Source organism: Athene noctua, chromosome 16 (genome assembly GCF_965140245.1).
Source record: "Athene noctua chromosome 16, bAthNoc1.hap1.1, whole genome shotgun sequence".
Taxonomy (NCBI): Eukaryota; Metazoa; Chordata; class Aves; order Strigiformes; family Strigidae; genus Athene; species Athene noctua.
The window spans coordinates 1,562,289-1,576,758 of record NC_134052.1 but is presented as its reverse complement, the minus strand read 5'-3'; the positions used below and the strand labels follow the sequence as shown (position 1 = coordinate 1,576,758).

The window sequence follows — 14,470 nt, the reverse complement described above, 5'->3', positions numbered from 1 at the left end:
GTTCATTGGAGCTATTTTACATTTGTATCAGTTTAACTGCTAATTAAGCAAATCTGTTGTTTGTGTCCCCATTCATCTTCAGGAGATAAATACTGGGTTTTTAAAGAAGTGACAGCAGAGCCAGGCTACCCACACAGTCTGGTGGAGCTGGGGAATTGTCTGCCCCGGGAAGGCATCGACACGGCTCTGCGCTGGGAGCCGGTAGGCAAAACCTACTTCTTCAAAGGTGACAGGTACTGGCGGTACAACGAGGACAAGAGAGCAACGGACCCAGGATACCCAAAGCCCATCACCGTGTGGAGAGGAATCCCTCAGGCCCCACAGGGCGCATTTATCAGCAAGGAAGGCTGTAGGTATCTGCAGGCGTCACGCCTGTTAGAGCGGTAATAGCTTGTCTACCTTGGGAGTTGGGTTGTTGGATGGGGGGTGTCCTGAGTATCTCCTGAGATAGGAATCAACTCTCTGAAACGGCACCTGTGAGCACTGGCAGCCTGAGATCCTTCCTGACCCTCATCTCAACCCATGTACCCCCTCAACTGCTGAACCACGTTACTGCAATGCCAGCTCTGGGGGATGGGAAGGGACCTTCGGCTTTTGCTGTACAACAGGCCCTACCCAAGTTTCCCAGGGCCCCGATTGTGAGGATGCCAAAACTTACATTTTCCTCAGTTTCTTCCCTGTAGCTCAGTCACTCTTACAGCTCCAACCTGCCTGGTGTACTTCAGAGATACCCATGCTCTCAGCAGGGGGTTGGACCTCCACAGGCTCCTTCCAACACTTCCCTTTCTCTGATTTGAAGATTTCTTTCTCTTCTTCCAGCTGGGGAAAGAACTAACAGAAGGAGCTTGTGCTGTTGAGGCCATGTTTAAATTTGGGGCTGTGGTGTGAGACAAGGGCTTTAATGCTGGGCTAGGCTGGAGGAGCAGTGAGAACCAGCCCAGCAGTCCTGGAGCCCAAATGCTTTCACCACTGTCCCCCTTTTTTATTTTTTTTCTAACCACTTGAGAATGGTCTGGGGAGATGAGGGGTGCTTCAGACATGTAGCAGAAAACATCAGCTTTTTGCTAGCAGCAGGACAAGACTGTTCCTTAACAAAGGCCAAATCTGGATTCTGTGCCTGAAAGGACTCATTCAGCATCAGCTCCCTCAGGCTGGGTGAACAGAAACCTCAAGTGTTCTTCCAAACACTATTGCACTCGGGCACACACTGGCATTCTGCTGATTATGTTAATTGCTTGGTAATGACAAGCACATATTTACAGATGCTTTAGTGAAATATAACTCACTGCAGAACACTTTAAAGTTAGTTGGGGTTTTTTTATTCACAGCTTGTCTTGGCCAAGCGAATGGTGCTCTGTGGGCAGCACTGCAACCACAAGCTGGGGTTATGGCTTCTCCTTTGAATCCTGGCTCCAAAACCACCTTCACTGCTCAGTGGTTTTGGGATGCCCTGGATGAGTGTGTTTTATTGGCCCAGGCAGCTGCCACCTCCAGCCTTTCAGGCTCTCTGCACGTCCTCACATAAGCACAGCTTATCAGGTTGGAAGTGGTGTGGTGAGAAATATTCTCTGTTTTGTCTCCTAGTTTATACCTACTTTTACAAAGGGAAGGAGTATTGGAAGTTCGACAACCAGAGGCTGAGTGTGGAGCCAGGCTACCCCAGGTCAATCCTCAAAGACTGGATGGGCTGTAACCAGAAGGATGTTGAACGAAGCAAAGACAGACGCCTCCCCCACGACGATGTGGATATTATGGTGACAATAAACGATGTGCCTAGCACTGTAAATGCAATCGCAGTTGTGATCCCTTGCATTTTGTCTCTGTGTATCCTTGTCTTGGTATACACGATCTTCCAGTTTAAAAACAAAGAGGTGCAGCAAAATGTTGTGTATTACAAAAGACCTGTCCAGGAATGGGTATGACACAGCCCGCTGCACATCTCAACTCATTGATCTGATGAGGACTATGGACAAAAAAAAAAAAAAAAAAGCATTCAAAAGCCTACCAAACAAAACTACTTCAGTGACCTACAAGTTTTGGACAGCCTGGGACTGAAAGAAGCAGGAAAACTGGAAAAAAATACAGACAGCCTTGCAGTGTGGAGCCTCTTTTCTTCTTACTGCCTCAGTCGCGTGTCAGTCTTGGTGTGCCATCCTCCGCAGGCTCACTCTGCTAACATCAGTCTTCAAGACAGGTTTCAACTGACCTGGGAAACTTCCTTCAGTTCCCTGCACCAGTGCTCCCTGTTAAACCCAGCATTCTCCAGTGTAGCTAAACCACCTCTGAACAGAACCATTTTTTTAATAGCTGTCTCATAAATGAATTAAGATCATGAAATCTATGAACAGGAACAATTCAGTATCATAAGCAGAAGACATTCTGATGCTGAACCATTCTAAAAGATCTTCTTAGTTTATTACAAAGTCCAGGGAATTACCTGGATACAATTTTCCAATACCTGCTGGTCAGATGTTTTGTACATTCATAACTAATCAACGCTGCCACTCAGCACAGTGCATGAGGAACCACTAAGCACTCAGAGAGGTAAATGAGTGCAGAGCAGAAGCTCAAGAAGCACCAAACCAGACACCATAACGTCACCTGGCAACATCAAGCCCTAGATTGGGACAATCTGAAGACAAAGTAATTGGGTCTAAAAAAAGCAATCATGGGAATACATGTTTTTGTTTTGGGAGCCATTCATGAAAGAAATATTTAAATGTCATAGGATGTTGTTTTAAGCTCCCATCAGCACGAAACATGAACCAACGGTTACAGATATACTGAAAAATATGTATAGATGCAGACTGCACTCTGCCCCTGTTAAGATGCTGGGAAAAGATGAATTGTTGTTATGTGGCATGTATAACTAGATTGTGGAATTTGTATGTTGGGTTTCAGGAGAATGGAAATGTTTGTTGGAGTGAGATAATCATTATATTTTGCTGAAATAGTCAAGATGCAGTAAGAATTAGGCCTGTTTATAAAACTAAATCCAATCCCCGTAGATGTTACAAACATTGTATGCCTTCGAAATTTGTTCTTTGTTTTTGCTCACTTCTTCACAGGCAAATATTTGGCAAGGACCAAAGGAAGCATGCCACACAGTAGAATGAGTTCATCACTAGCCACATTTGACAGACATAAAAATCAGGTAAAGGCTAGGTCAGTATCTGAGCTTTCGGCTAGTAACTTTTCACAAGTCTCTTCCTACAAGAGTAGCTTCTGCTTATCCCTCTTACAGCTGTGAATGGTTTAGGATGTTGTGTCCTAACCACAAACTTAGTCCATTTTGTTGTTGATGCTGGTATTTCTACCACATAGAAGAGTGGAAGAAGAGTTTCTTCAGTGCAATGTAATGGGGAAGTCCAGCCCTGTACAGAAGTGCCATTCACGTAAGTGTATGAACTGCTTTGCACACTCCCTAAGGAACAGGCGATCAGCGTAAGCCTCTGCCTATAACTGAATTTTATTCAGTGCAATGGAAGTGCAATGCACAGAATGACCAGTTAGTATAGAAAAAGTACAGCTCTGTAACATCAGCTGTGAAGAAAAATCCAAGGATGAGAAACACTCTAAAAATATTCCAAATTACAGTGATGAGAAATGAAGAAGCAGAAAGCTTGTCAGCATTCTGAATTTCTAACTAGTGCTCAAATATTGCTACGGTGAAGCAGGATAGACAAATAGATACTTCTAGTGAAGCCCACTAGGACTGCATAACACATGGTCTCAAACTGTATTTTGTCCTTCATAATTGATTTCCATAGCCAAGTTGTTTATTGTGTTTAAACATTAAAAAAATATTACAAACATATAACAAAATAAGTGAGAAGCTAGTAGATGCAAAACTGAATCTTAGTGAAAAAATGTGATAACGTCTCATGATGGGTGAAGGAGTGCAAAGGACCAAATGAAATCGGAGCTACTAATTAGACACCCCCCACACATGCTACTCCGTACGTTGCTATGTGTACTCTGTATGTGGTAGAATGCACACTATGGATGCCACAGCCACATGGCACATCGAACTCATCTGTACGCTGCCATCTCCTCTGGGACTGCGACAGCCCAAACCTTTGAGCAACTTCCAACAGCCATCATTAAAAAAAAAAAAAAAATTTACAACCTACAGAAATGTCTGGTTTTGTTTGTATTGGTTTCCTCCTGCCCAAAGGTAGATTTTTTTTGTGGTCTGTTCAAAATCTCGCACTGAGTAACAAGCTGTCCTGGGTCTGTACCAGCTGAGCCACTTCCTCAGCCAACGCGGAGCCAGGCACCCCAACAGCAGTAAGCAAGCTGCCTGCCCTGTGCTGCCAAAGTTCACCTTCCTCAAAGAACTGCTGCTTCAAAGAACCAGACAAATCATTCCGTGCCTTTTCTGCTACCTAACTGGCTCCTGGTGCAGATGCTATGTATTTGAGCCTGCCAGGGGTGAGGTTTTGTGTAGGGGTTTAAGGGACTGAGAAACAGCCCTCTACAGTTACAAGTGCTGGCGGGGCTGGGGCAGGGAGGTGAGCAGCTGACCCACTCTCCCCAGTACAATCCCATTCATGCTGCTGTCATCTCTCTCTTGTCAAGATCAGCACCTCTGCAGTCCCGGGGTGACCTGGACTTGGGCACAGTATTCATGTAAGGGATAGCTCCTTTCATACTCCCACCTCAGCTCTTTGCTGGGATCCTGTATTATGCCACAGAAACACTCGGCAGCGCATCGACCCCCCCTGCCTCCCAACACACAGCTAAAGCATCCCCAGGGAGAGGTGGCCACGCTGCAGTTCCTGTGCAGAAAGGCAGCGCCAGGACGTGTTGCAGCGCAGCGAGGCAGGGAACAGCAGCGAGCAGGAGGCTCTCCCAGGCGTGCTCCCGGCACGGGACGGTTCAGCCAGAGGGGAGGCCTGGCCCATCTCTACCCCCAGTGCAGCAGCTGCAGCCCCTCCGGTGAGCAGCCCACTATGTACACCACGCTGCACCCTCCATTCTACTTTTTTTTTTTTTCAGTTTTTGACTCCTTTGGGTAATTTCACCACCAGTAAGGTAATTCTTCCAGGTAAGTTAGGAATGTGCTGGGAGACACAGTCACTACAGTCAGAACAGAGGTGGTCCTCCACTGTAAAAGGGATTAGCTGTTCCCAAAATAATCAGTTATTAAACCTCAAGGGCATCTCCCATCTCACACCATGAGGACTTTTTATAAACATCTGTGAAGGATCCTGGAAAAAATGTTTCTGGATGTTAAATCATACTATAGCAGCCAAAGCTGCAAACCCTACAACTTCTTCACTGAGCCTTGAGTTGCAAGACATTAATTCCTCCCTCAAAAACCTCTGGACAACTCTTCTCCATCCTGTGACATTCATCCCAAGGCTTGATTCAACCTTTCTCATAGTATCAGACTTGTCCAAGCTGGAATCACCTCAGATCATTCCTGCAGCCCTTCCTAATACCTGAAATCACGTGTTGCCTTCCACCACCCAATAGCAAAGGTGGGATATGGCCACGGTATGCAACCCACAGCTTCCTAGTTCAGCAATAAAATTTTTAAGAATCCTGAGATCTCATGCAGCAATACCCAGCACTGGGAACACAGAACTTGATTTACTGACTACTCCTTAACACCTTTTGGCATCACCACTGGAGAACACCACCTTTGAGATAAAATACATAAAAAGGGTCAGTGAAGTGTTGCACAGTGCTTTAAGTGCCTCAAGCTGTGCAATGGCCAAGGGCCTGCCACTTGTAATTCTGCCTTTCTGTAACCCTTCACCACTGCCGCTTCTCCCTTACTGTTTCACTGTTGTTCTCATCGCCCTGCACTTGCAGGCTCTGCTAGACAGGCTCTCATGGGAAATAATCAGCAATAGCATGAGAATCTCACTCCTCCTTTATCCTGGCTTTTTTTGGAGTTTGTAGTTTACAGGAACCAAAATTCAATGAAAAAAGAAGTAGATAAGCATTACCCAAAAAAAAATTTGCAGACAATCTTGGCAACCAGTGTGCAACACTTGTATCTAATCTACACATAGTACTCAAGATAAAGATGCATGACAGATTTACAGATAATGATGCTTTCGGCTTGCTTTTCCTAATTAACTCCAAACATTAAGTTTATTTTTTGACTGTTACTGAAGATTGAGCATGTCCTTGTTCAAATACATACCTTCAGGCCAAGCATTTGCTCTGCACTGCTCAGATCATCACTACAGGTGTGAAATTTTGATTCTTAACCACAACGTATTTGACTTCCTGTTCAGCTTACTGAACTTACCTTTCTATCAAGCCATCAGCCAGTCCTCGTCCTTACTAGTCTGAGTCAGTCAGCACAGGCAAACTTCCCCACACTAATGCACTGCCTCTCCTAAACAGGACACAGTAATGCTGAACACGGTGGCTCCCAATGGAGCTGCCTGTGAAACTCCTGGAAAATCCAAACATTTACTCTTTTTCCCCCATCCTCAAGCATGTGAAAGGGCTTCCCTCTCATTCCATGGCATCACTTACCCAGGGTGCTCAAAAGCTTTTGGCACAAAAACCTGTCAAACGCCTGTCGGAAATACAAATAACAGACCTTCTCCACAGCCCTGTGGACTCCTTTAAAACTCCACAGGTCTTGCAAGACATGACTTGCCATGAAAACACCAAGTTTCTACACTCTCATGACATCATGTATCCATGTTTCTACTAATTCCATTCTTTATTAGTTTCTGTTGTCCTTGTACTGAGGTCCATCTCACTAGGTCAGACCTCCCCAAACCCTTGTTTAGCACGGGTATCATGTTTGCCACCGTCCAGTTCCCAAACCTCGACACAACTTTTGTAACAGGTCACACACCACAGTTAGCAACACCCCATTCTGCTGTCTGTCTTCAGTCCTCTTTGGCATATCACAACCCCCAACAGCACATCAGTATCTTTTCTATTTAAGGATCTGGATTACAGACTGGATTATTTTTCTTGTTTACCTCTAAGTAATTTTTAACATGTAACACATATCGAGGTCACCAATATAAACCAGGATTGCTGTCTATCAACCAGAATGGACTGAGTTGCAGAAGTTGCAGAGGAGAACTTCAGCGTTACTCATTTCACACTTGATGAATACACACTAACACCAACAGCAATAGTCAGACCTTTTGCCATTTACACCCAAGAACAGAGCCCTGTGTGGTGGCCAAAGGAAAGCAGCTTCTCACTCTAAGCTATGAGGAGACCTGGAGTCAGTTCCAGGCCAGGTAGTCCACAATAGCAAAGGGGCCATGAACACTAAAATTTGTTAGCTGTAGTATGAAGGAGCTGTGAGCTGCTCACAGGCTTCCCCAGCAGCAGCAGCAGGAAGATGAGCTGTGTGGAAATGGCAGCCCCTGGCTCAGTCAGCATTTCAGACAGACCAGATGAGAGAGCTGCTATGATCAGAGAAGATCCTATGGCAATCTTCATCTGTAAGGTTAAGGAGCAACTTTTAATCAAACCAGACTTAGAGAACCTTCCCTAAACATCCAGACAGTGTAACAAAAATGGAAGTTTACTTGATTTTTTACAAAGCCTGAAGCACCAGGATCAAAAAAAAAGAGCCCTGCCCACCCTGCCTTCAAGACATCACTCCTCAAGAGAGCCCAGCTGACAGCAATGCAGCTGGGTGGAAGCAAAGCAGGAGCTTCCACATACCCTTAGGATAGGAAGTGGAGGCATTCCTACGCCTTCAGTACACCTTTAATGGGCAAGCAGAAGAGCAACTGAGAGATCAGTGAGCAACAGCTCTGTTTAGAAGCAAATTACTATCTTCTACCTGAAAGCAGTATCTACAGATCCTTTTTGTCATCATCACTGCCTGGCAAAGGCAGAGCTCTTAATTAGCAAGTTCCCAAATCTCTAACATCTGATTGGAGTAAACTGGTTCAAACCATGTTACTTAACTGTTGTCTCCAAGATAACTCAAGACTAGGTGGGTTAAATGTTTTTTGATTTGCTGACTTCTGAGAGTTTCCAGCATAGGTGAATAACTCCTGTAGAACAAATTTAAGCCCACTGGCAATAGCATGTTTTTCTAAGCTCTCTCTTGCAGATGCCTCAGAAGCAGCACAAATACCACTGTTCCAGAGGAAGTCACACATTGTTGCTGTTAGAAGCCCCTGGACTTGACTTTGAGAAACTCCAGTTTTACTCAGAGATGATCACTTCAGAATCATGGGCCCTGTGGGAATAGTTGCAAATCAGGGCAAGAGAGCATGTGATGACTTCTGAATTATTTTGTGGTAACTACTATATTTTTGGTATTGGACATACAAGGGGCTCTCAAGTCTACCTACAGCAAAAACAACACTCTTCAGCAAGAGTGTGGAAAGGGCAGTGCCACGTACATGCTGAAACAGACTGCTGTGCAGCAGAACACTAATCCATTATTTAAGGCAAAATAATCTCTAGTGATTAATATCCAAGAGCCACAAGAGTAAATATTATGAGCTAATTTGAGGGGCTCAGTCACCATCACAAAATGAGAAAGCACAGCAGAGGAACCAGAAAATGTCAGCAAAGGGATAGAGAGCATTCCTTATTTGTAACTTAGGTATGTTATTTGTCAGTTTTTGTAATAGTACTTAAATTTACAAAACACTACAGAAAGTTGGTTTTGTAGCCTCTTCTTTGGGGTAGGCCTGCAGAAACAACATCAGAAGGTCCAGATGTCTGTAATGCAAAGTGCAGCTTGACACTTCACTCCTTAGGAGCTTTCTGGAAAGTAGGAACCAACACTGCTCATGTCAAGCTAAAAAGACAAAACAGAAAGGAGATTTAGCAGACGAGTGCCAGAGAGTGCAGAAGGTATTTCAAAACACCAGTACTGTCAGTTCTCAACCTCCAATTACAAAGGCCCGGTAGAAATTTCCCTTCCTAGAACATACAGGTCTATGAAAAGAGGGAAGTGGACCTAACAGCTGCCAACAGCCAGCCGTGAGAACACACCTGTCAAGCTGGCAAAGGCAAAATGTACACTCAGCCTGGCCTGGGTGGTTACCAAAAGCTCAGAGCAAGTTTAATTATGGCTCGGTTATGCTCAGAGGCATCAAGCCTATATAGGAACTGTAAAAGGGCAGCAAAGAACTCTCTCAAAGAGTTCTTCATTCCAGAAACTGCTTCTCCCATGCCATAAACCATTCCCATACGAATGGGATAACTGAGAACTCAGCCACTAAGTTACAATGGCCTAGGTAGCTCAACACACCTCTAGCACTGCAGCAACAATCCTAAGAGTTGTAATGAGATGAAAGATCAAATGAAGTTCACACAGGACATTCCCTACGTGTATGCCTAAACCTTGTGAAAAAATGTGCATAGATTAATGAATGGGGAAGGTCCTATATCACTGCCACTCCAGGCAGAGAACAAGAAAAGCTGCCTCCCATTAAAAGTCAACTTGGACAAAGCTTTTGACAAAAAGTCTTAAAAAAAATAAATTAAGGCAGCAGCCTTGAATTGAAAAGATTTGAAGCAGCAGCTAACAAACTCCAAAGTCTTTTTGGCTCCAGAAATGGTTGTGGCAGGCATTTGGAATAATTATTTTATGGTTACAACAATCAAAATCCAAGATGTCAGGCAAAGTCACTGGCATTTTAACTTCTAAAAGAAGATTTGTTTAAAAAAAAAAAAAATCTATTCATGTCATAGCTAAACCCTGAACAGCTAGGGAAAAAAGTATCTGAAATTTGAAATGGATAGTATTTCTCACAAAAACTATTATAACAGCAACAAAAACCCTTACACTTTCCATACAGGACTAAGCAGGCTCATTGTCTACAAGGAAACAAACCCTTCTGCAACGAGGTAATCGCTGTCGGTAACACAACGAAAGGAAAGAGGAAGTAAAAAAAAAAAAAAAAAAAAAAAAAAATCAAAAAACCCACACCAAAAAATTTAAGAAACAGATAAATCAATTTTGAAAACAGCTACTTTTATAGTAAAATCTTGCCTGTTTTGATCATGATTGTACACAGACCTGGATCCTCCTTACCTGTCAATCAAGGAGTCCCTCATGTTGGTAGCAATGGTACTTGGCTGAGCTTCGTTCAGCCTGAAGATGCTCTCGATGACGGAGAGCTCAGTGCTGGTTGTGTCCAGCCCGCAGAAGGCACACCAGTCATTCACAACCATTCCTGCTGCAATCACCTCGCTGCCACGATTCACCGTTCCAGCCTAGCAAAAACAAAGTGGTAAGAATAAACAGGGTACGCTGACAGCAACACATTTTGTCACGCATCCTTACTACAAGTCTTTAGTGGAGGCCCTCAACTCAACACTCCTGAAAGGATTAAAGCTTCTGCCATCAACAAAGGTATAAAGACTTCAGATGAAAAGATGAAAAGGACAGACTTCAATCTCTGGAGACAAAACTGTGTGACACCCAGTGAAATAAAATCTAACAAGTAGGAAGTATAAAGGCACAGCAATTGTGAAATTCATAAAGCCAATTAGGCAGGCACAGGATTTTATTACTTCATTTTTTTAAACACTGCCTTTGGCCAAATGACAGACAATTGACATTTTGTAGGAATCAATCAGTACAACTTGTGTAGTTGCAGCAGAGCAGTGTTTTAGAATTGAACTAAAGGTGCTAAGCAGCTTATTCAGACTCAGAAAAGACAGGGAAAATGTCTCATAAGACTTGCCCCGTTCAAGGCTTCTCCTCATCTCCCACTTGGAACAGCTCTGCAGAAAAAACAGTATCTAGGAGCCCAGGAGATGCAGAAGCATTAAAACTGAGAACTGGGTTGGAAAGGAGCGGCAAGAGAAAACAGAAGCCCACAAATGCCTTACCACGAGTGGGACCTGAAGCAATGAAGACAGTTCATCCTGATCATCAATTGAAGTTTTGGGGTGCACAATTCCTCCCTGATTACTAAAAACACAGTAACTTCCTACTAGCACCTGATCTGCTACCGTTTGTCTGAAAACCTCAACCTTCAGTACATCTGCCAGGATCTCTTCCGTCTCCTGTAAACAGAATGAGAGAATAAAGTCCTCAGCAAAATGGTATTGTAGAATTTGTAGTCAAGCACACAACCATCAGCTGGGATCTTCCCATTTGAAAGCCTGCCCACACTTTCACAATCCAGTGCAATCCAATCACCATAAAACACTTAACTCAACCTCTGGATTCCAGATGTTCCCAGTACCTGTGCATACTGAGCTGGGCACTCTGACACCCCACCAGGCCTCTCCTAAGAAATGTTCTTCCTCCCTCCCCTGAGGATACCGTGTCAGTGCCTGCTCCCTGGCACTCCCTGGGAACCCATCCACCACGACAAAACTGCCTTATCCTCTGTAGAACTCCACAAACTTCCCTCCCCACTACATTTCCACTGTGAATTATTTTGATTTCGCCCTCTCTGTCCATCTTACCTTACTTTTTACACTTACGCAAAGTATAATATGCTGCAAAGACCATTACATTCCCCCATATCCCCCCCCCTTTTTTTTTTATTTGCACAAGTCCAATTTCCTCATCACCTTTAGCACAAACCAAAAGCAAACACTGTAAGGACCTTCACTACCTGTAGCCACACAACACACCTCTCTCCAGTATTAAGATATCAGTTCTCAAACACAAAGTAGCAGAAGCTCTGCCCTTACTTTCATACAAGAATCATCTTTCTTTCACCCCTCCGTAAACATGCACACCACCACCACATCCACAGCCTCTTTCAACTATTACAATTCCAGCTAGCTCAGCAGTAGCTTGTAACTATTACTGTAGTCCTGACTAAACTCTTCTTTACGATCTCTTTATTACACACATGCACACTCTCTTTAATTCATTCAATTTACACACACAAAGCAAACTGCACCCAACGATATACTTCTGTATTCCACTCCTTCCCTTCTACAAGAGCATTCACTACAGCATGCTGAACAAGAGGGCTTGCGCTGTACTTGGGGCAGGGTTCACATCCACAAATAAAGATAAACACAGGAAAAGAGGAAGATCAACCGAAACCAAGTTAGAAGTCCAAACTCCAATTCTGAGACTTCTTTTCAGAAGAAAGGAAACGTGAGGCAGCACAGGCTCCTACATGCTAGCTCAGCTGTTAGCATAGGTCTTCTGATCCCCATGCTACATACAGCAACCCTCAACAACTACAAACCCAAAATGCAGCTTGGCAATCATTTCACATGCATCACTGGGAATTCAGAAGTATTACAGAGCCACGTACCCTGTCAAGATCTGGATGAACAAGAGCTACATAGTCATTGCAGGTAGTGACATTGCCCAGCGCTGAGAGACGCTCTTCTACTCGCTGAATTCGTACAGAATCTGGAAGACTATTGCGGATATGTTGAAGCTCCTGGTCTGTTGTACTGCTTGGGACCAACAATCCATGTCTGTTTCCTAAAATGACATTAAAAAAAAAGATTTTAAAAAAATGTTTCCTACTTTCCTGATGTTCATATAATAGCTTGATTGCCCTTGCCCTATCCACTCTGCCCAAGGTCAGAATTCAGCCCAGGAAAAAGAACATTATGATTTAAAAATTACACAACACCACAGGCAAGGGAAAACCAGGATGGCACACACTTAGAGCAGAAATGGGTGAATGGCACTATATTTAATCTCTTTTTCACAAAACTAAAGGAAGCCCAAGATTCTTGGTGAAACACTTTGACTAGGAATCTTCCCTACAGATTCCAATTACGCCACAAAACACAAAGATGCTTGTTTGTATTATTATACTTGGTGAAGCTGTAAGACGGGATGGACGAAGACTTTATTTTCACAAAAACAAAGCTCAAGAAGTTCGTCAGCCTGAATAGGGTCTCACTAGCCAGGGACAGGTGAAAGACTTTTCTTTGACTTTCACATTTGTTAATGCCTCCCCCTCCCCGGGCTCTGCCCTCCACTGAACCATTAACCCTAAGAAAAACAGAATTTCTCTCAGTGTACCAGAAATCCAACTTACACGTGTCTTTAGCCCATCTTCAGACCCCGGGAGGCAAACACTCCCCACTACTCCAGCTCTTTCTTACTGAGTAAGCTTTAGTTTTTCCGTTTTCGTTCCTCCTTTTCACACACTTGAAGCGTTGAAACAAAAACTCTGAAGATGAGGGGTGATGCCCGCTGGACTCCCCGCCACGGGATGTCACAGTGTGCACCAACCCAACACGGGACGGTGTTCCTGTTTCCACCGGAGCCCCCCCGGGCTCCCCTCACCCCGAGGCCCCGGCGGGGCTCGCGCTCCGGGGGCGAAGGGCCGCCCCGACACCTACCCACACACATCCTGCCGATGATGCGGCAGCCGGCGATGGAGGCGTGCACCACCGGGATGGTCCCGAAGAGCTCCCCCTCGAAGACGCTGCAAGGAGAAAGCGCCGTCAGGGTACTGCCGCGGGGCTCGCCGAGGCGGCGGGACCGGGCCGCCCGGGCCGGGCCCTGGAGGCTCCCTCACCTGTAGAAGTTCTCGGAGCCGCCGATGGCCACGAGGCAGTAGGCGTTAGTGAGCTTGGCGAAGCAGCCCAACTCGTTGTTGTTCTCGAAGCTGGCGCGGACGGCCATGGCCAGGCCGGGGACAGGCACCGCCGCGGGCCGGGGCCGCGCTGCCAGGGGGCGCCGCGGCCTCTACCCACGCACGCGGCGCCGCCGCTTCCGCTTCCGGCGGCGGGAGGCGCGGGGCAGCGCGTCCCCGGCCGCGCCTGTCGGGGACAGACAGCGCCCCCAGCGGCGGGGAGGCCCGCTCGGCCCGGCCGCGCCTGGCGGGGACAGACAGCGCCCCCAGCGGCGGGGAGGCCCGCTCGGCCCGGCCGCGCCTGTCGGGGACAGACAGCGCCCCCAGCGGCGGGGAGGCCCGCTCGCCCCGGCCGCCGCCTTGAGGGGGCGCGCGGGACCCCGCGTGCGGGGACCCCGCACCGCAGGCGGCGGCCACCCGAGCGCCCTCACAGCCCACCGGCACCTGAAGATGCTGCCGCGGGCCCAGGCCGGGCCGGCGCTGCCCGTGTGCCCGCACACGCGGATGCCTGCGGGCACCTGGTGCCTCCAAATGGAGGCCCGTAACAATGAGTGATGTTTTCCACTGTACCGCATGTGGGCATGCGGCGCCAGTTGGGTATACCTGGAAGTCTCAGAGAGGGGAATACTGAGAAATTCTTTTACCAAACAATGTTTAACTTTGTACTTAACAAGGCCCGAGCGATTAAAGTGTACAGAGAAGATATCCCAACCATGAGAACACACATCCTGGCAGAATTGCTTAAACAGGGCAGGTAAGAAAAAACAGCCTGGCTGGACAACAGAGCTGGGAAACATCCAAGGTGAAGAAATTGTCCTCAAAAGACTTGTGACCATAAAAGAGAAAAAGGAGTATGGGGCTAACTCCCCAAACGACCATCAATGACCACCCGAGACCCCCACGCATGTGTAGTGCAGTTTTGCAATGCCAGCATTATGTAAATGTAGGAGGCAGGCAAAGGTGGAGACTTCTTGGAAAAT

At 46.0% G+C, this 14,470-nt stretch overlaps 2 protein-coding genes across 3 annotated transcripts in view; one reads left to right on the top strand and one right to left on the bottom strand.

The window, feature by feature from the left end:
- Window positions 1–8,404, top strand: part of MMP24 (matrix metallopeptidase 24) — a 50,450-nt gene extending 42,046 nt beyond the window's left edge. For both annotated transcript variants that reach the window (XM_074920378.1, XM_074920377.1), the window contains 2 exons: window positions 83–349; window positions 1,585–8,404. In XM_074920378.1, the coding sequence (XP_074776479.1) occupies window positions 83–349; window positions 1,585–1,922 (605 nt within the window). In that variant the 3' untranslated portion in view covers window positions 1,923–8,404. The remainder of the gene's footprint in view (window positions 1–82; window positions 350–1,584) is intronic.
- Window positions 8,405–8,548: 144 nt separating this feature from the next.
- On the bottom strand, window positions 8,549–13,609 carry EIF6 (eukaryotic translation initiation factor 6). The gene is made up of 6 exons (XM_074920379.1): window positions 13,434–13,609; window positions 13,255–13,340; window positions 12,204–12,379; window positions 10,807–10,983; window positions 10,004–10,185; window positions 8,549–8,761 (listed from the first exon to the last, which is right to left on the bottom strand). The coding sequence occupies exons 1-6, from the start codon at window positions 13,538–13,540 to the stop codon at window positions 8,752–8,754; spliced, it is 738 nt and encodes a 245-aa protein (XP_074776480.1). The 5' UTR covers window positions 13,541–13,609; the 3' UTR covers window positions 8,549–8,751.
- Window positions 13,610–14,470: the final 861 nt, after the last annotated feature.

Bases quoted from the DNA above. Each gene is read 5' to 3' on its own strand.
- EIF6 (XM_074920379.1), bottom strand. From the start codon at position 13,540: ATGGCCGTCCGCGCCAGCTTCGAGAACAACAACGAGTTGGGCTGCTTC. The intron at 13,341-13,433 runs GTGAGGGAGCCT...TTCTCCTTGCAG, and splicing joins GGCTCCGAGAACTTCTACAG to CGTCTTCGAGGGGGAGCTCT. The intron at 12,380-13,254 runs GTAGGTGTCGGG...ATGTCATTTTAG, and splicing joins CATCGGCAGGATGTGTGTGG to GAAACAGACATGGATTGTTG.